Source organism: Argentina silus (assembly GCF_951799395.1).
Source record: "Argentina silus genome assembly, chromosome: 1".
Classification (NCBI taxonomy): Eukaryota; Metazoa; Chordata; class Actinopteri; order Argentiniformes; family Argentinidae; genus Argentina; species Argentina silus.
The window spans coordinates 1,352,342-1,370,615 of record NC_139655.1 but is presented as its reverse complement, the minus strand read 5'-3'; the positions used below and the strand labels follow the sequence as shown (position 1 = coordinate 1,370,615).

General features: G+C 43.5%; 1 protein-coding gene across 2 annotated transcripts; it reads right to left on the bottom strand.

Moving 5' to 3' along the window:
• Nucleotides 1-3,198: 3,198 nt before the first annotated feature.
• On the bottom strand, nt 3,199-18,274 carry LOC310805559 (uncharacterized protein). 2 transcript variants are annotated; one of them, XM_083671289.1, is made up of 20 exons: nt 17,741-18,274; nt 16,820-17,098; nt 15,757-16,197; nt 14,830-15,273; nt 14,060-14,440; nt 12,806-13,075; nt 12,105-12,347; nt 11,489-11,734; nt 11,108-11,359; nt 10,413-10,653; nt 10,200-10,255; nt 9,283-9,552; nt 8,897-8,980; nt 8,661-8,808; nt 8,445-8,509; nt 8,097-8,308; nt 7,624-7,877; nt 6,530-6,649; nt 6,116-6,275; nt 3,199-5,602 (listed from the first exon to the last, which is right to left on the bottom strand). In XM_083671289.1, the coding sequence occupies exons 1-20, from the start codon at nt 18,241-18,243 to the stop codon at nt 5,286-5,288; spliced, it is 4,986 nt and encodes a 1,661-aa protein (XP_083527415.1). In that variant the 5' UTR covers nt 18,244-18,274; the 3' UTR covers nt 3,199-5,285. The 2 variants fall into 2 exon arrangements, with proteins under 2 accessions (XP_083527415.1, XP_083527416.1); XM_083671290.1 differs by having other exon boundaries at nt 3,199-5,599.

Genomic DNA, 18,274 nt, shown 5'->3' with positions numbered 1-18,274 from the left:
GCCTGCTTCTGCAAAATAGTTTTTCTTTGATTTGTCTGATTTGCATTATCAATTTGAATACCGCTGAAAGTGTCCTCCACCACCACCACCCCCTCTCATCAGGGCACAAAAGAGGAGTTTTTAAAATTATTATTATTATTTGTTCATGTGTTGTTGCTTTTTTTTTTTTGGGGGGGGGGGTTACCAGTTATGTTGTATAACATATGACAAATTCCCCACTCTAGCCGTTCTGCTTCCTGTTCGCCTTCTGATTCCTGGTCATGTGCTTCTGCAGTCTGGCTGATGATGCTACACAGCAGAGAGGTGCTGTAGACAATCTCCTAGGCAACCAGGTTATAGGTCAACACGTCTATTGTTGTTGTTGTTGTTGTGGTGGCGACCGTGCGCCTGGTTCCCAGCCATAGAACCCAGCAGCAGAGAGGCAGGATGAGCTGCTGTACTGTCTCCTTATGTGAGAATGCACACACACACACACACACACACACACACACACACACAGACAGACAGACAGACAGACAGAGACAGACAGACAGACACACACAGACAGACAGACAGACAGACACACACAGACAGACAGACAGACAGACGCACGCACGCACGCACACACAGAGACAGACAGACAGATGCACGCACGCACACGCACACGCACGCACACACACACACACACACACACACACACACACACACACACACACACACACACACACACACACACACACACACACACACACACACACACACACACACACACACACTCTGCTGGGAGATAAATGACAGGTCAGGTGATTTCAATGTGTTCTCATTATTGTGTGTTTGAATCCAGTCCGTTTAGAACAACATCTCTTTTATGCAGAGGTTAAATTGGGGTTCAGGCGCCTTTTATGCAGAGGTTAAATTGGGGTTCAGGCGCCTTTTATGCAGAGGTTAAATTGGGGTTCAGGCGCCAGCATTTTGTAATTTTTTTTTTTTTTAGATCTGTTAAATGTTCTGGAGCAATTTAGTCAAATCGAATTAACTTTTTGTGTCAAAAAACCTTTTCCATAAATTACCAGCAAACACTATTGTTGTTTTTGCATTTTTGCATTGAGGAAATATTGAGCTATTAGGCTGTTCATACTGTAGCAACAGGAGCTTCAAACAATTATCACTATATCTTAAGTATGATATGGGAACAATACACACACAGGACCAGTCAAAAGTTACATACAGTACCAGTCAAAAGTTACATACAGTACCAGTCAAAAGTTACATACAGGACCAGTCAAAAGTTTGGACACACCTTGCCAAGAGTGTGCAAAGCTGTCATCAAAGCAAAAGGTGGCTACTTTGAAGAATCTAAAATATAAAACAAATTCTGGTTTGTTTAACACTTTTTTGTTTACTACATAATTCCATATGTGTTCCTTCATAGTTTTGATGTCTTCAATATTAATCTACAATGTAGAAAATAATTTTAAAAAAAATAAAAAAAATAAAATAAAAAAAACACTGGATGAGAAGATGTGTCCAAACATTTGACTGGTACTGTACATTATATTAATTCATATTAATGTCTTCCTTCAATCTACATAACCATATTTTCATTTCATGTCAAGAGACACAGATAGGCCACACAGTTTACAACCCTTTGTTTCCCAATGGCTTAGCTCAGTAGTTCCCAGATAGGCTCATATGATGATGAGCTGCAGTCAACAGACTCCTTTCTCTGCATGCTGTGTGGTCTGCGGACCTTCTTGTTAACACCCATTTTCTAGTATACTTTGTTGGATCCCACCTCTGTAAAGGTGACCTAACCCTAACCCTCTGTAAAGGTGACCTAACCCTAACCCTCTGTAAAGGTGACCTAACCCTAACCCTCTGTAAAGGTGACCTAACCCTAACCCTCTGTAAAGGTGACCTAACCCTAACTCTAACCCTCTGTAAAGGTGACCTAACCCTAACCCTAACCCTCTGTAAAGGTGACCTAACCCTAACTCTAACCCTCTGTAAAGGTGACCTAACCCTAACCCTCTGTAAAGGTGACCTAACCCTAACCCTCTGTAAAGGTGACCTAACCCTAACCCTAACCCTCTGTAAAGGTGACCTAACCCTAACCCTCTGTAAAGGTGACCTAACCCTAACTCTAACCCTCTGTAAAGGTGACCTAACCCTAACCCTCTGTAAAGGTGACCTAACCCTAACCCTAACCCTCTGTAAAGGTGACCTAACCCTAACCCTCTGTAAAGGTGACCTAACCCTAACCCTAACCCTCTGTAAAGGTGACCTAACCCTAACCCTCTGTAATGGTGGGCCAGCTAAGGTTAATTTACTTTAATTTACTTTTATTAATAATTGCACAGTTGTCACAGTTTAAACATTTCATCTTTGATACAGTACACGCTGCACATGATCTTCCCTAATCTAATGTAAGTAATTATGTAAGGTAGATGATTATATTTGTAAAAAGGTTAACATTGTTGGAGTTAAGCTACTAAACTATCCTCAATGCTGAGGAGCCATATTCTATTTTACCTTTCAAAAAAAGTCTGTTAACTTTTCTTACTGCCTTCAACTCCACACATTCAATGTTGTTCAAAATCACTATTTCAGATAGCGACTTGTCTTTGACCACCCGCACGCAGTGTCCAGTGTAACGGCAGGTACGTTAGTGTAACATGCGAGCTACATCGTGATTTAGCCAGCTAACTTGAGTTCAGAATACCTCATCTCTTGAAACGGCTCAGATGACTTAGCAACATACTTTGCGCAAAGCATAAAGATACGCATGATTTAACTAAAAGTCTCGCTATAAACCTAACTAGATCGCTACATGCTGATGTTGTTCACGCCTCACGGACATAGCTACTAGTAGACTGGTAAATGGTGGTCGTTTGATTTGTTTATCTTACTCTGCACGGGTCATTTCACGCCGCGGCCTCTTGTCGTCGCGCGCTCGCATGTTTTGTGTACCTTACCCTCCATGCATGAATGCACGGGCTGCTGTGTGTGCAGAAACAAAACACTGACTGACCGTCTATGGGGTACGTTTATGGGAGGAACGTCTAGAGGGGTACGTCTATGGGGTACGTTTATGGGAGGAACGTCTAGAGGGGTACGTCTATGGGGTAGTCTATAGGGGGTTTATGGGCCCAATTTAACCCCTGGTGTTATGATAGTGAAAAGGTGTGGATGAATGATTTGAAGACACTTTGATCAAATTCAAGATTTATCAGAATATATGAGAAAAATGTCCAATTCAAACAAGCAGGTATCGTTCACATTTCATAGGTCTCATTTCAGTGGTTACAAATGTAAGACTACATACAGAATATACAATAAATGTACAAAATACAAATAAAATGAGTTGTAAACACTTACATCTTGGCAGGACTCTCAACCACTGCCTTGTTCAAGTACATCTTCACACATACACTCACCGAACACTTTATTAGGAACTGTTAAGGTCAGAGCTAATGAACCCAGGCACGGAACACAGAGTCAGGACACGAATATAAAATAATAGGATATTTAATGAGGGAATGGCAGGAAACAGGAAAAGGAATGGCAAATGGGGTAGGACAGGCAGGCAGGTAGCATAGGCAGGCAGGCAGACAGGGCAGGCAAGCCAGGTAGACTTGGCAGGCAGGCAGACAGGGCAGGCAAGCCAGGTAGACTTGGCAGGCAGGCAGGGCAGGCGGACAGGCAGGCAGGTGGATAACTGGGTTGAGGTCCTGGAGCATAAAGAGATAATGATCAGACAGAGTACTAAGACACTAGGACTTAAGAATCAAAATGAGACTAAGCAGTCGAGGATGAGAATGGCGAAGAGTGGATGGGAAGCCGGGGTTTAAACAAGGAGGTTGGTTGGTTCAAGGAGATGACCAACAGGTGAGCAGAACGAGCAGGTGGAGATGATGAGTGACAGGTAACCGGAGCCTGGCCACGCCCACACACAACACAGACAGACAGAGAAAGACAGACAGGAGAGAGGGAGGAACTGGCACAGACTAGATGGAAGTGGAGGGCGTGACAGGAACATTATACTAATACTGGGTAGGGCCTCCCTTTGCTCTCAAAACAGCTTCAATTCTTCGTGGCATTGATTCCACAAGATGTTGGAAACATTCCTTTGAGATTCTGGTCCATGGTGACATGATTGCATCACGCAATTCCTGCAGATTTTTCAGGTGCACTTTCAAGCTGTGAATCTCCCGTTCTACCACATCCCAAAGGTGTTCTATTGGATTCAGATCCGGTGACTGGGAAGGCCACTGAAGAACACTGAATTCATTGTCATGTTCATGAAACCAGTTTGAGACGACTTTTGCTTTGTGACATGGTGCATTATCATGCTGGAAGTAGCCATTAGAAGATGGGTAAATTGTGGCCATGAAGGGATGCACATGGTCAGCAACAATACTCAAATAGGCTGTGTCATTCAAGCGATGATAGATTGGTATTAACGGGCCCAAAATGTGCCAAGAAAACATTCCCCACACCATTACACCACCTCCACCATGAGAAGGTGTACAGGTGTTCCTAATAAAGTGTTTGGTGAGTGTACATTACAATGGTTAAATTTACATTATGGAGGATGGTGCCCCTGAGGGTGCTCGAGTCAAAAGTCCCCTAAATAGTCAGAAATAAAGCCCAGAAATGATCTCACTGGTCAAAAAGGGGCACACCATGGTGCTGTGCTGCTGAGTAACACACCCTGTTAGTCCTACTTGTCATCTTCACGATGACAAAGGTCTAAAAAAACATGACAACATGAAAAAAGTAATGTAAAGTAATATACAAAATATACCTAATATAGATATAACAATATCATAACACAAATATACCTGATGTTTCCCTGTAAAACTGTGAACTGAGGACTGTTTTTGAATTAATATACAGTACCACAAGTTCTGAGCACCGCGGTTAAGCACTTTTTAAAGCGTGGCACGCTCTTGATGCATACAGTATATACTGTATTATATAATGGTTTGGTGAATTTTGCCGTGATGAGTAACACCTCCAGAGACCTGAACATTTTCCTAACCCCTTTAAGCACCTTGTCAAAATAGTCAAAAAATAGTCCACTGAAACTTGCGACGTTCAGATTGGAAGTCTTGGTTATACACCCTCCTGCACCTGCAACCTACCAACCTACCATTCTTCCTTTGGTGTCATAGCTATAAAAATAACGTCTTTGAATCTGACGAATAGGAAAAGTTCTTGAACGTCAACATTTGCATGTCCAGGTAATGATACAGGGCTGTCAATCCTGTCAATAGTTGGTCACACTCCCACGGTCCGAGGACCTAGCCAAGCTGATCCAGAAAAGGCCTCAGCATGAACGTCACCCGATCATCGTTGCGTGGCAGTTTTTCCATGAATTCCCGGGCGGCCTTGATGGAGTCTCTCATGCCCCAGGTGTTCACCATCAGCTCAGCCAGGTCGACAGTCTCCTCCAGCCCTTCCACAGCGCTCCTGGGGATGCGTGGTCGTCCCTGAGTGTTCCTCATTAGTCCCTTCAACTTCTTCTTCTCTCTATCAGATAGTTCATCCAGTATGCCACACAATGTCATCAGCCACTGCTGTTCACTCAACTGTTTGGTCAGTTGGGGAACGTTATCTCCTGAAGACAAGGGGAGGAGGGAAGGGTTGTGGCCAGGAGGGTGTTTCAAGGAGTGCACAAGTAACAGTTAACATATACAACATGCATTGAAAATACCAATGAATTCAGTTCAGTGTTTGGTTCAGCAAATTGCCTGTCAACATTGACCAATGAAATGCTGTACAAATTATTGTCCAAAACTAAGACTGGAAATGTAAATCATGAAGACAAAAGCACAGCGATGCAAAACATGTTCCTCTCCATTTCTCACCGTTGCACTTTAGCACTTTGCAAACCAAATGTTTTCCTATTCAACTAAAAGTATGCAGGTCTCAATCTGCCAAAGATTGATAGAGAGAGAGAGAGAGAGAGAGAGAGAGAGAGAGAGAGAGAAAGAAAGAGACAGAGAAAGAGAGAGAAAGAGAGAGAGAGAGAGAGAAAGACAGAGAGAGAGAGTGAGAGAGAGACAGAGAGACAGACAGACAGAGAGAAAGAGAAACAGAGAGAGAGAGAGAGAGAGAGCAGCTAACTTACCAGACTGTGGTTTCAAAATCACCCTGCGAGACCAGCAAGTCAGCAACTTCTGCTTGATCTTCTCTTGGATCCTCATCCTCAGCTCTCTGACACCACGACTCAGGAACATCTCGAATGTGGCATGCTGGTCAGGACTATAATCAATGGCCAAAATGTATTTCTGAAAGAGAGCACAGATATGAGTAAAGTGAGAGAAAACTAAGGAGAGAGAGAGAGAGAGAGACTGTTTAGCATGTGTAGTGTGTTACCATAAGCTCTGCAAATAACATGCATTGGACATTCCAAAAGCCTTCATTTACACATATAAAAACACAAGTACAGAGAGTGAAATACCCTTAGCTGAACACCTACAAGTAAAGATACATAATCAGGAAGATTTAAATCAGATCATTTCTTGTTTTGGGTTCTACATACTTTGGGCTGCACGTTGAAGCCCTGTTTGAGGCCAGAGGTCACACTGTATTTGCCTTTGGGCCTCAGAATGCAGTTGGAGCTGGTCCTGATGTATTTGTACTCTTTGTTGTGCTTCTCAACCTGTGGAAACAACTTGATATGACCCTCAGACAGACATGTTGATAACAAACTTCATTGATGAATTACAGTTATAGAGTTATAGCCCTAGAGAAGGCTATCTTTCCCATGCATTGCATTTGTGACAGATGAGGGGCACCATGTAGTCAATTCTATTTTGTTTGTTATTTATTGTAAATTGGCTTTTAGGCGCATAGCGCCATCTTCTGGTGCCAATAAATAACTGACCTGAGTTGATACAATGAGAGCGGACACTCCAGCACAGCAGGTGGCAGTGTAATAACCAACATTTTGATTCACGTCCACTCAAATGACAGAAGATGAAGTTGGTTGACAACGCACTCCCCATTTAATCACAGTTCCTTTACGGGAGGGCACCCTCTTGTTTTTATAACTCTATGACATATGAATAACAACCAAACAAGGGTCCTATTTGATCTATTTCAGTTTCAATTTGAAATGCAAAAATAATATTAAACAAGAATATGTGGATTCATGTCCTTCATTGTCTACAACACAGTGTGAAAATGCAACAGTGTTAAATGCATTACAAACTGTGCATGCTTCCTGGCTACAAAATGATTATATATTTTTTAAATATTATTTATTATCCTGGAAACCTATACAGTATCTGCAATTAATTGTATTATGTCTAAATGTACAGTACCAGTCAAAGGTTTGGACACACTTTGCCAAGAGTGTGCAAAGCTGTCATCAAAGCAAAAGGTGGCTACTTTGAAGAATCTAAAATATAAAACATTTTCTGGTTTGTTTAACACTTTTTTGTTTACTACATAATTCCATATGTGTTCCTTCATAGTTTTGATGTCTTCAATATTAATCTACAATGTAGAAAATAATTTAAAAAAAAATAATAAAGAAAAACCATTGAATGAGAAGGTGTGTCCAAAGTTTTGACTGGCACTGTACATTTTCTGTGAGGAAAAACAAAAAAGGAAAAGAAGGTGGACGCGCACCTGAGTAAATGGCACACTTCTGGGTAGCAGGAAGATCCAGAGCCTTTGTTGTGTATCGGTGATGTCTGGCTCTAGGAATAACAGCACCTGTCCTTGGATACGCTGGTTGTAGAATTTTTTCAGACGGACTACGCCGTATCGTGAGAGCCCAGTAATGCCAAGAGTCGCGTGTGAGTGGGTCACCCTCTTGGGCTTCAAGAACTCCTTGTTATTTCTGCACAGGTGAGCCACAAGGAGCTTCTCAGCTGCGTACACTGGTAATACACACACACACACACACACACACACACACACACACACACACACACACACACACACACACACACACACACACGTTATATAACTTATTTCTGATTTAACTTAATTAAATTTCACTCTTTCTATAATTCACATCAACTCATTAGGACTATTGGTGTGCTTTTACTTTCTCAGGATTTGAGTCGATCTTTAAACCTGCCGCGAGATCAACTCACCGCCAACCTCACAGTGAGGCAGATGCAGTTGGTGCAGCTGTCCCCCTGGACTGCTGATGTCAAACAGGGGACCAGCTGGGACATAGCTGGTGTTAGCCAGGACATGCATGTCCCAATGGTCCACATAGTACTCTACAGTCGCTGGGCCCCTCATCCCAAACACCAGCCCTGTTGCTCTGCACTGGAACGTGCCACAAGACACACACTGGAACCTGGGATGCAGCATGAAAGAGGACATCAACTTGACCTGGTTGAGTGGTTCTCACTGAAAACACCTTGGCACAATAATGAGAAAGAGAGTAATACTTAAATTAAGGTGAAACATTCAACCGTCAATGATTCAATTACCTGTAGGCAATGTTGCCGTCTCTAACTGTCTTCTCAGGGTCAAATTCTTCCATCGTGGGTTTTGTCTGTGGGATCAAAGACCACTGTAATTAGTTATTTAAAAAAAATATATATATATATATATTGTTCGTAATACATTTTGTTAATCAATTTCATATGGCGGAATGGCAGACACTTGTAAATAAATAACTCTAATTAATTAATTTAAATAAATACCTTTGCAAATACTTTAGAGGTACATCCCAGGTGTGTCATGGTTTGGCCCTGCGGCTCAAAGAATGCACCGGGCTCCACGTGTTCTCTAAGTTTGTAGCGTTTATCCGGCAAGAAGCAGTCAAACTCTGTGATCTTGTTGTTGAACAGCCTGTGGAGAACGAAAGTTCTTCCTGATCACACATTTTGACTGGGCCCTGGACACAAGCATAGGCAAGCATAGCAGCTGCTGTACTCACCCTACTGTTTCTGTAAAGCTGTTCCCAATCATGTACAGGTTAAGCTTGACAGCACCATCGTCTGTGATTTCATTATTGGAAAGGCTAGAAAAGAGAAAGCAAGGTAGTTCATTCATTCCCCCCAGCACAACTTACGAACCTAACATGGATACTGTTTATTCTGTTCATACTGTATATTTTTTAGTACTTCTATTTTATTTTATTTTATTCTATTTTAAAACTTATTGTATTGTTGCACTACTCTGTGGCACTGTCACTTTTGCATTTCACTGTATACTTGTATGCACGTGACAAATAATGGCATTCCTCAACAGACTACTCAAACATAAACAATACTATTCTCATGCTCCTTGCATCTAAGAATATTTACACTGAGATGTCCTTACTTCAGGACTTGTATTTTGTGCAGATGTGGGAGCAGAGAGTCTATGTGGCTGTCAGTGAGTTGGCAGTGGCTGAGGTCCAGCTCTGACAACCCCTCTGAGTACTCCAGAATCAGGGCCAGGGATGAACAGGCCTTCAGGTCCAACCGGGTCTGACTGAGGTCCACCTCCTTCCCCAAGGCTCTAGAGAGTAACGTTGCCAGCCCAACCGACCTGTCTCCACCCCCCACAGACAACAACTGCAGGAGCTGCAGGAGAGTGGATTTTTCGAGGCTGGGGGGCAAAAAGGTAAATGTATAGTTGGCGTCAAACTCGGCCTCATGCCAATAGAATCAGAATCAGAATCAGAATTATTTTATTTGGCACATACAGGAAATTAATTGACTTGGTGAGGTTGGTGCATGGACATAAAAAACAAATAGCAAATATTGACAAGAAATTTACCCAATAGCAAAAGAGCGTCGGAAACAGACAGCGCTTAGCCACTGGCTTTACTTCGTATCAATCATGTCCCACAGCACCCCCCCCTCCCACCACCACCACCACCACCCCCACCACCCCCTGATTGGACCAGCCAATTGACCAGCCTGATTGGACAAACACATTTCTGATTGGGACCTACACCTTGCAGCCATGTGATTCGCTGAAATCAAATAATAACAAATATAATAACAAATAATTACCCCCCACTAAGGCCGGGGTCGAGTCGTAGTTATTCCAGGCTTATGTGCGCTGTGTGGAATAGCTTGGAGACGATCACTCCCCATTGGCTAAAGTTAGCTGAAGTTAGTAGTGGTTATTTAAGGAACTCTGAAACATGGGTTCCAGTTTCTCCTGGCAGATAGATACTTATCCTAAATATCCTATATACTACCAAAAATGCTAAAACAATGACAACTCTCAACAGACAAGCATCTCACCTCAAATGGACCTTGTGTAAAACAGACAGCAGCTCCTCCAGTCCTGCATCCTCAACCTGAGAATCAGAATCAGAATCAGAATTCTTTTATTTGGCCAAGTATATTTGCACATACAGGAAATTGACTTGGTGAGGTTGGTGCATGGGACATAAAAAAACAAATAGCAAATACTGACAAGAAATTTACAAAATAGCAAAATATTAACAAACAAACCTGACAGTCGTGCAAATTCAGTTCCGTGTCACCGTCGGCTTCCTGGATGGTTAAAGATAAGACCCTACAGTCTGAGTAACTGAGGCTTAAAACAAGCCCCTCCTCCCGGTCTGACATCACAGAGGAGCAGGAAAAGTCCAGTTTGTGACGCAGAACCGTCATGAGTGCAGACACTGCCACCTTCAGGATCCTCGGTCCTGCACATGCATGGAGAAGCTGCAGCAGTAGCTTCCTTTCGACTCTGTCAGAGGATCAGAATAGTATGTCAGATAAGAATTATATTATATATATATATATATATATATGCCATTTAGCTGACGCTTTTATCCAAAGCGACTTACATTGCAGTGAGTTCATACATTTCAGTATATATGGTCCCAGCAGGAATCAAACCCACAACCTAAGCGTTGTTAGCGCCACGCTCTACCAACTGAGCCACAGAGGACCACACTGAGCCACAGAGGACCAAGAATAAGACTCATCCAAAGAAAGAGACACTGGTGGCACAGGACAGCAAAATGGCGGCGTGAAAGGTCGGCCATGCATTCTTGGTGGTTTTTTTTTTTTTTTTTTTTGTCTTTGTGACTTTTTTTTATTATTATAATTATAAAAATGGATACAATTATTTGTGAAAAACGATTTAAAGATACAAGAAAAAAGTAAGACACACTGACATACAGAGATTGAATACAGACCTAAGCTCAGAGACTCTGTGTAGAAGAGTAAGGATGCTTCCCTCCTTTGGCATGATGGTCCCCAGCAGGTCGAGTTTGATCCCATCGCTGTAGTGCAAGGCAAAACGCAGGGCATCACAGTCAGCATGGTCCAACACAAGGTTGCTGAGGGTGATCCACTGGTCTGAAGATTTCAGTAAAGTTGTCACTAAGTGACCAGCACGTTGCTCGTAAATGGTTTTCAGTGCTGTCCTCTGAAATTCGGCGCTAATTCTGTCGAAACAAAGGCATACATTAGTACATCCAACACACACGTTACTGTTAGTTCAGTGTGAAGGACTGTGATCCTGTACTTGTAAACATACTTGCTAACAAGCTACCATCATAATGTGTCACCCAAACCTTTGAAAGTGTATATTATTCAGGATTGGGAGGAGATGGGGGATGTGGCGCTGTTTGATTCCGCTTCTCCTGAGGTTGATGGTGACAGGTTGTGTGGTGCTCTTCAACAGGTAGTGAAGGACACTCCAGCCCAGTGTGCAGTCAGACAGGTCTCTGTCCACCTTTTCCAGGAAGCACTCGGTCAGTTGCTCATCCTGAGCCTCATACACCACAACAGCCAGCTGCTGCAGAGAGGCTGGACTCAGCCTGGCATGGAGGAATACAGACACACATGGTTACACATACAGCCATTAGGTAATTACTTGGTAATTACATGGTAATTACATGGAGCTGAGCGGTTTGTGTTATTACACAAGTGGAGTAAGGAACAGCCCGCTCAACTCCATTTCCATGAAATTACAAAGCAATTACTAATGCAGTGTGTAACAGCATGTTAATATAATGTTATTACTAGAGTAAGTAAGAGTTACCACACAGGTATTGGGATTACTTCATGGAAAGTGTGACCAAACACACACAACGGTTGACACACAACTATTTAAACAGTATAAAAAAATAATCCCAGAGATAGATTTTTTTTTTTTCTTTCAAGCCTGAAAAAAAAAAATACACTTACCTGATAGTCAAGGGACCTTGATGGCACAGCAGGCCGGTAAGATGATGTCCCTCCAGTGCACAGCATGACAGATCCAAGACCCTGATGGTCCACCTTTTCAGTAGTGAAGCTAAATTACTGAGCACTCTACACTGCATCCCTTCTGTTGGGTTTGGACTGGACAACACCAGGGTCAGCTCCTCCACCATCAGTGGGGCGTAGCGTACGGCTGGCGTTAGCTTCACTGTTGCCATTTCATTGATTCTGGAAATAAATAAAAACTTGTTAAGCAGGAACGTCACGTTGCTACACAACTGGTTTGATGGAGGTGATTATGGCGTCCTACTAAAAGCATGCAACACTTCATCTAAGCCATATTACATTCATGGCATTTAGAAGACGCCTTTATCCAAAGCGACTTACAACAAATACATTTGTTTAAGTAAGTGAATCATCATAAGATAAAGTAATCAATGCTCAGACCAGGGGCCATTGGCAGTTTTTTTTTTTATTAACAAGAGAGAAACTTGTACAGGGGGGTAGTGGGGGTGAAGAGGTCTTTAGTATAATCCTATAGTCATAATCCAGAAATTACTTGCTGGACATCCATAATGTGGGGTGAATTTATTTGTACGACTCTCAAAAAGATAAGACATACCTAAGCTTGACTCTCAAAAAGATAAGACAAACCTAAGCTTGACTCTCAAAAAGATAAGACATACCTAAGCTTGTGAAGCACTTTCACCTGTCTGAAGAGCAGAGCAGCTCCATGGAGGGAGACACTCTGTGGGGTGAAAGTGACATTGAGTTTATCTCCAGAGGTAGATTGGCCGAGGAGGGCTCCTATTGCCTTGCAGGACAGAGTGGGTAACCATCCTGACAATGTGATGGTGTAGTCTAGGGCCTGGAGGAGAGAAAGGGATAGCTGTGCAACCTCCTCGGATCTCCCGGTGAGTGCTTCACACAATGCGAGGAAGAGCTGGCCATCACAGCTGGGGGGAACAAAAATCAAATGGGGAAACTTTATATGAATTCATGAACAAATTTCGCTCGTGAATAAAGTTCCTCGGATTCCTTGCCAATCAATATCCTGACAACTTGAAGAAGTATGTGATTTTTATTTTTTTATTTACCTCATGGTGAGGCAAGCTGTGGAAAACAGTCCTTGAGACGCCCGTCTCAGAGATTTCACTGGACTTCTGTTTGGAGTATCTCTCCGTTTGCAAGTGTAATAAACTCGTATCCCGGGATCTCGTATCGTATCTCGTATCGTATCTCGTATCGTATCTTGTATCGTATCTCGGGATTGTATCTCGCACCCAATATGAGTTCATGACACTTTCAAGCGGAGAGACACTCCAAACAGACGTCCAGTGAAATCTCTGAGACGCAGCTCAGCAACCTTCCTCCTTAAAGAACACAATCAAGGACAAAGATAGGGATGTTGGCGGTCTGGAGCCCACTGTGTCAATAACAGGTGTCTCAAGGTCTGTTTCCCACAGTCTGCTCCCAACCTTCAACCCCCGTTTTGCCCAGCAACAATACTCAGTGAATTTCCACAGCTCGCCTCATCATAAGGTAAGAAAATCAAAACATTTCTATCAATAATATTTCTATCACATACTTCTTCAGGATAGTTGTCAGGATATTGAATTGGAAGGAATTTGAGGAACTTTATTCAAACTTTATTCAAACTTTATTTAAATTTCCACAGCTCGCCTCAACATCACTAGGGCAGGCCTAGTAGGGCAGGCCTAGTAGGGCAGGCCTAGTAGGGCAGGCCTAGTAGGGCAGGCCTAGTAGGGCAGGCCTAGTAGGGCAGGCCTAGTAGGGCAGGCCTAGTAGGGCAGGCCTAGTAGGGCAGGCCTAGTAGGGCAGGCCTAGTAGGGCAGGCCTAGTACATTGTTACAACATTGTCATAAGCAATACAGCAGTATTCTGTCTAAAAACATTTCCATCACAAGTACCAGACCTACCTGAGCTGTGAGATGTAGAGCAGACACTGAAGCAAAGTCCTCACTTCTCTAGTTTCATCTGACCAGCCCCTCAGCTTGACTGGTTTCTTCTCTGGTTGGAGTTTCAGCACGTCGAGGAGGAGCGAGGCCTTTCCCTCTGAGACGTCTATGGACCAGACTGCTGGAGCTTGATATACATGCAGTAGTGAAGGACCAATGAGACTCCTGCCCGTTTGCATCTCATAGTCCTTCACTTGTTTGTAAAGATCTAACATCAACAGGCATCTCACTGGAGAGTCCTCTGATTGGCCTGACAGGAGAGCTGAAAGCAGAGCCTCTACATACTCTGAAGTCAGTCTGGGCTCCTTCTCCACTGACCACTCATCATATAGAGGACTAATCCTGCCAACAAAAATAAAATAAATAAACAATAACATAACAAACATAATGCGGCAGGTAGAAATATTATGATGCTAAATACTGTATGCAGAGTGATATAAATGATATCATTGATAAACAAAATTTAGAGGGATATGGTGTCCACTCTCTGTCCAAGGTCCCTAAACCACTTTCACACCTGCATTTACAATAACTACATATATGCCTGTATTTACTACATGTAAATACAGGCATAGAGCATTCTGGGATTGAGGCAATGGTTACATTTGACAGTCAAGTTTCACAAGAGGTGTAATGTTTCCTCTGGTGCTTGGGTGTCTGGCAGGGAGGGGCAATAAATTGATTTCCATCTCATTATACTGTGCTTAAAGTTGTTTTTGAAACTGACTTACCTCACTTGTGAGATATACGGTAGACACTGAACAAAACTCTGAATTTTGCTCAGGTCACCATTCAGCCAGTTCAGGTGAACGTGTTTCTTCTCTGTGTGGAGCTTCATCACCTCGAGTAGGACGGACGCGTTACCAGTGGACAGGTCAAAGACCCAGACCGCAGGAGCCGCCCGAAAGACCGGAACAAAGGCCGAGAAGATCTGGTCTTTGAATTTAGATTCGACCACTTTTACGGAGGAATACAAGTGCAGCAGAAAATCACTCTGCTGAGCTGTTTCACTGCTGGCAAAGGGGAATGTCGGGTAGCTGCACACCGAGGACAGCAAACTCAGTGTCTCCTCCCCTGTCTCAGGCTGGTGCTGTATGGCGTAATGGAAGAGTTTCAGGAGCCCGTCGATGGTTGCTTTCATGTCATTGTGCTGGATGTGAATGCAGTCGTTGAACCTGTTCACACAGAGAAGAACACCCCCACGTTATGACGTGTACTCCACTGTATGTCAGTGGGAGGCTGGTGGAGGTAGAAATCGGAGGACGGGCTCATTGCAATGCTTGGAATTGAATGAGAAGAAGAAGAAGAAGAAGAAGAAGAAGAAGAAGAAGAAGAAGAAGAAGAAGAAGAAGAAGAAGAAGAAGAAGAAGACTGTCTATTTGGCCATAAAATCAATTCTCATCAATTGTAGGAATGTAGTATGTGCACCCCCCCCCCCCCCCCCCGAGACAACACACACGCACTGCACACCCCCCTCCGAGACAACACATGTGCACACCCCCAAGGGAGAACAGAGCAGAGCTCAGAACGGAATGAGGAATGACATCAAACACGTGTGCCTCTGCCAGCCACCCCTGCTGTACATCAGGTTAAAAACAAAGCAGGTTGAGAATTTCACTCAAGCAAAGCGATTGTGTTTGTGAGTTTGATAAACTTGCCTCAGCTGTGAAATAAAAGGCAAACACTGAAGGAGAATCTTCAGTTCACCCTCGTTGCCCGACCACCACAGTTCAACCGGCTTCTTCACATTCTGGAGTTTCATCACCTCAAGAAGGTTGGAGGTCGTTTCGTCAGCGAGGTTGACGTACCACACTGCAGGGGTCGACGTGAAAACCGGCTGCAACGTTTTTGAAACGCTCACACCTTTGCTAGACTCGTAGTGCCTCACATGTTGGTACAGACTCAGCATGAATTTGTTCTGGTCTTCCAGAGACTCTAAGAAGTCAGTCAGGCTAAGCACCGTCTGCAGATCCTCCACGCATTGTAGGCCAGTCTCTATCTGGTAAACGGCCGCGCACAGCAAGAGATCCTGCTGGAAGGACTTCACCTTCATCTTCCATGCTGCATATAATTGTCTCTGATCAGCAGGTTCAACAAACCTAAGGGAGTGATATGATGCAATGGGTATACAATGTATTACAGTTACCACAATTAATATAGGGTCAGCCAATAATGACACATGCAGTAAAGGGCAGAAAATGTGTATGACATTTAATGAATTCACAGGGTCCTCTGTGGCTCAGTTGGTAGGGCATGGCCCTGACAACGCTTAGGTTGTGGGTTCGATTCCCGCTGGGACCATATATACTGAAATGTATGCACTCACTGCAATGTAAGTCGCTTTGGATAAAAGCGTCAGCTAAATGATATCAGCGTATATGATGTGATACATGACATTAAAAAACAAAGCCTAGTTGGTTCACATCGCCCTCAAACGGGATCTTTGAGACTCAAGCCTCGAATAGACAGACCGCAGGCCATGAGCGCCCCTCCCTCCCCCATGAGCGCCCCTCCCTCCCCCATGAGCGCCCCTCCCTCCCCCATGAGCGCCCCTCCCTCCCCCAGTCATCCAGCAATCACACCTCCATGCCCCGCTTACTGTTCCTGTCTTTCTGCCGCATAGCAAACATGTTGCCGGAGTCTGTCCGTTCGAGGCGTTAATGTCCGTTATATGATAAACAATGTTCTTACAATGTTATGTTAATGTGAAAATATACACACCTGATCGTTTCAATGCTGGGCAAACTGGCAAATATGCTCTTCCCGAGGGACACAGCCCCAAGCTGCCAGTCAATGGCCAGGTGTAGACAGAGTTTAACCCCCTGTGGTCTTCTCTGCTTCAGGACCTCCCTCGCTCTCGGAAACAGCTCTGAGTCGGCTTGCTCTCTGACTGGCAGGTGAACCTCATCATCACACAGTCTTAGCAAGCCCTCAAGGTCACTCTGGGTCCCAGATTGTAAGGCAACGGTCCACATCTGGCATTGTGTGATGGGATCCAGTCTATCAAAGAAATCATAAAAGGGAATTTTGCACTTTACATAAAAAGCTAAACTTTGAAAAAAAAAAAAAAAAAAAAAGAATTTTTTTAGCCCCTCATCACTCCCTTTGTTTTTTGTTAGCGGTGGCTAAAGTTAGATGAAGTTAGTAGTGGCTATTTAAACAACCATGGATTACTGTTTCTCCTGGCCCAAAGACTACTTTCAGGGTAAGGAACCATCTCACTATAAATGAAAAAATCCTGAACTAACCCTTTAAAAGGGGCAATCTGGGATTCAATCAATAACAAAGCTGTCTCCTTGCCATTTTTTTTGGTGAACAGCCGATGGAAGGGGCTGGAGAAATACCACCTTCAAATTCATAGACGGGGCTATGGATGCAAGGACTGACCATCCATGAGATCAAAATGATAGTTTTAACCATGTTTTGAAGCTATACAGTGTTTGTTTACATTTTAACTGCAACACTTTAAAAAAAAAATGCAACACCCCCCAAAATACATCAAATCAACATTAAATCAAGTATAATCATGTTAAACTCGTAAAAATCGTGTGTGTGTGTGTGTGTGTGTGTGTGTGTGTGTGTATGTGTGTGTGTGTGTGTGTGTGTGTGTGTGTGTGTGTGTATATCATGTCTCATGCCTACCTGAGACAGAGAAGATTTTCCAAAGAGCCCAGAATCAGTTTCACTCCCCTGTCCGACAAAGTGCAGTCCCCCATGTCCAGTCTGATATTTCTGCCTGCTGATTGGTTGATCACATATGACACAGCACAGCACTGTTGAGGGTCAAGCTGCTCTCCACACAGATCCAGCTCATTGGCCACTTTGCTTAAGAATAGTAAGCAGGCCTCGGGTGATTGGAGCTCATACAAGCACTGGCAAACAAAGAGGATATTTTCAGACCCAACTTCTAAACCAGAGTCATCGTGGCCAGTCTGTTGTATTGCAGGGCTGAGAAATGTGTCTATGACCGTCTCCAGGCATGAGTCCGATATTGCCCGAATCTTGTCCTCAGGCACCACATCTTTAATCAAATCAGCAACGTTTCTGGACAAGAGTCCACAGAAGAAAGAAACCATGTATTTCAAATACTTTCCGTCTTCAGTCTGGCATTGCTGAAGGACCGTAGTGATGTTGTCTGGCGTCATCAACAGGAAGAGAGCAGCCCAGAACTCGTGC

Bases quoted from the DNA above. Each gene is read 5' to 3' on its own strand.
- LOC310805559 (XM_083671289.1), bottom strand. From the start codon at position 18,243: ATGACGCCAGACAACATCACTACGGTCCTTCAGCAATGCCAGACTGAA. The intron at 13,076-14,059 runs GTAGGTCTGGTA...TGTTCCCCCCAG, and splicing joins CTCTACATCTCACAGCTCAG to CTGTGATGGCCAGCTCTTCC. The intron at 8,809-8,896 runs GTGAGTACAGCA...CGTTCTCCACAG, and splicing joins AGCTTTACAGAAACAGTAGG to GCTGTTCAACAACAAGATCA.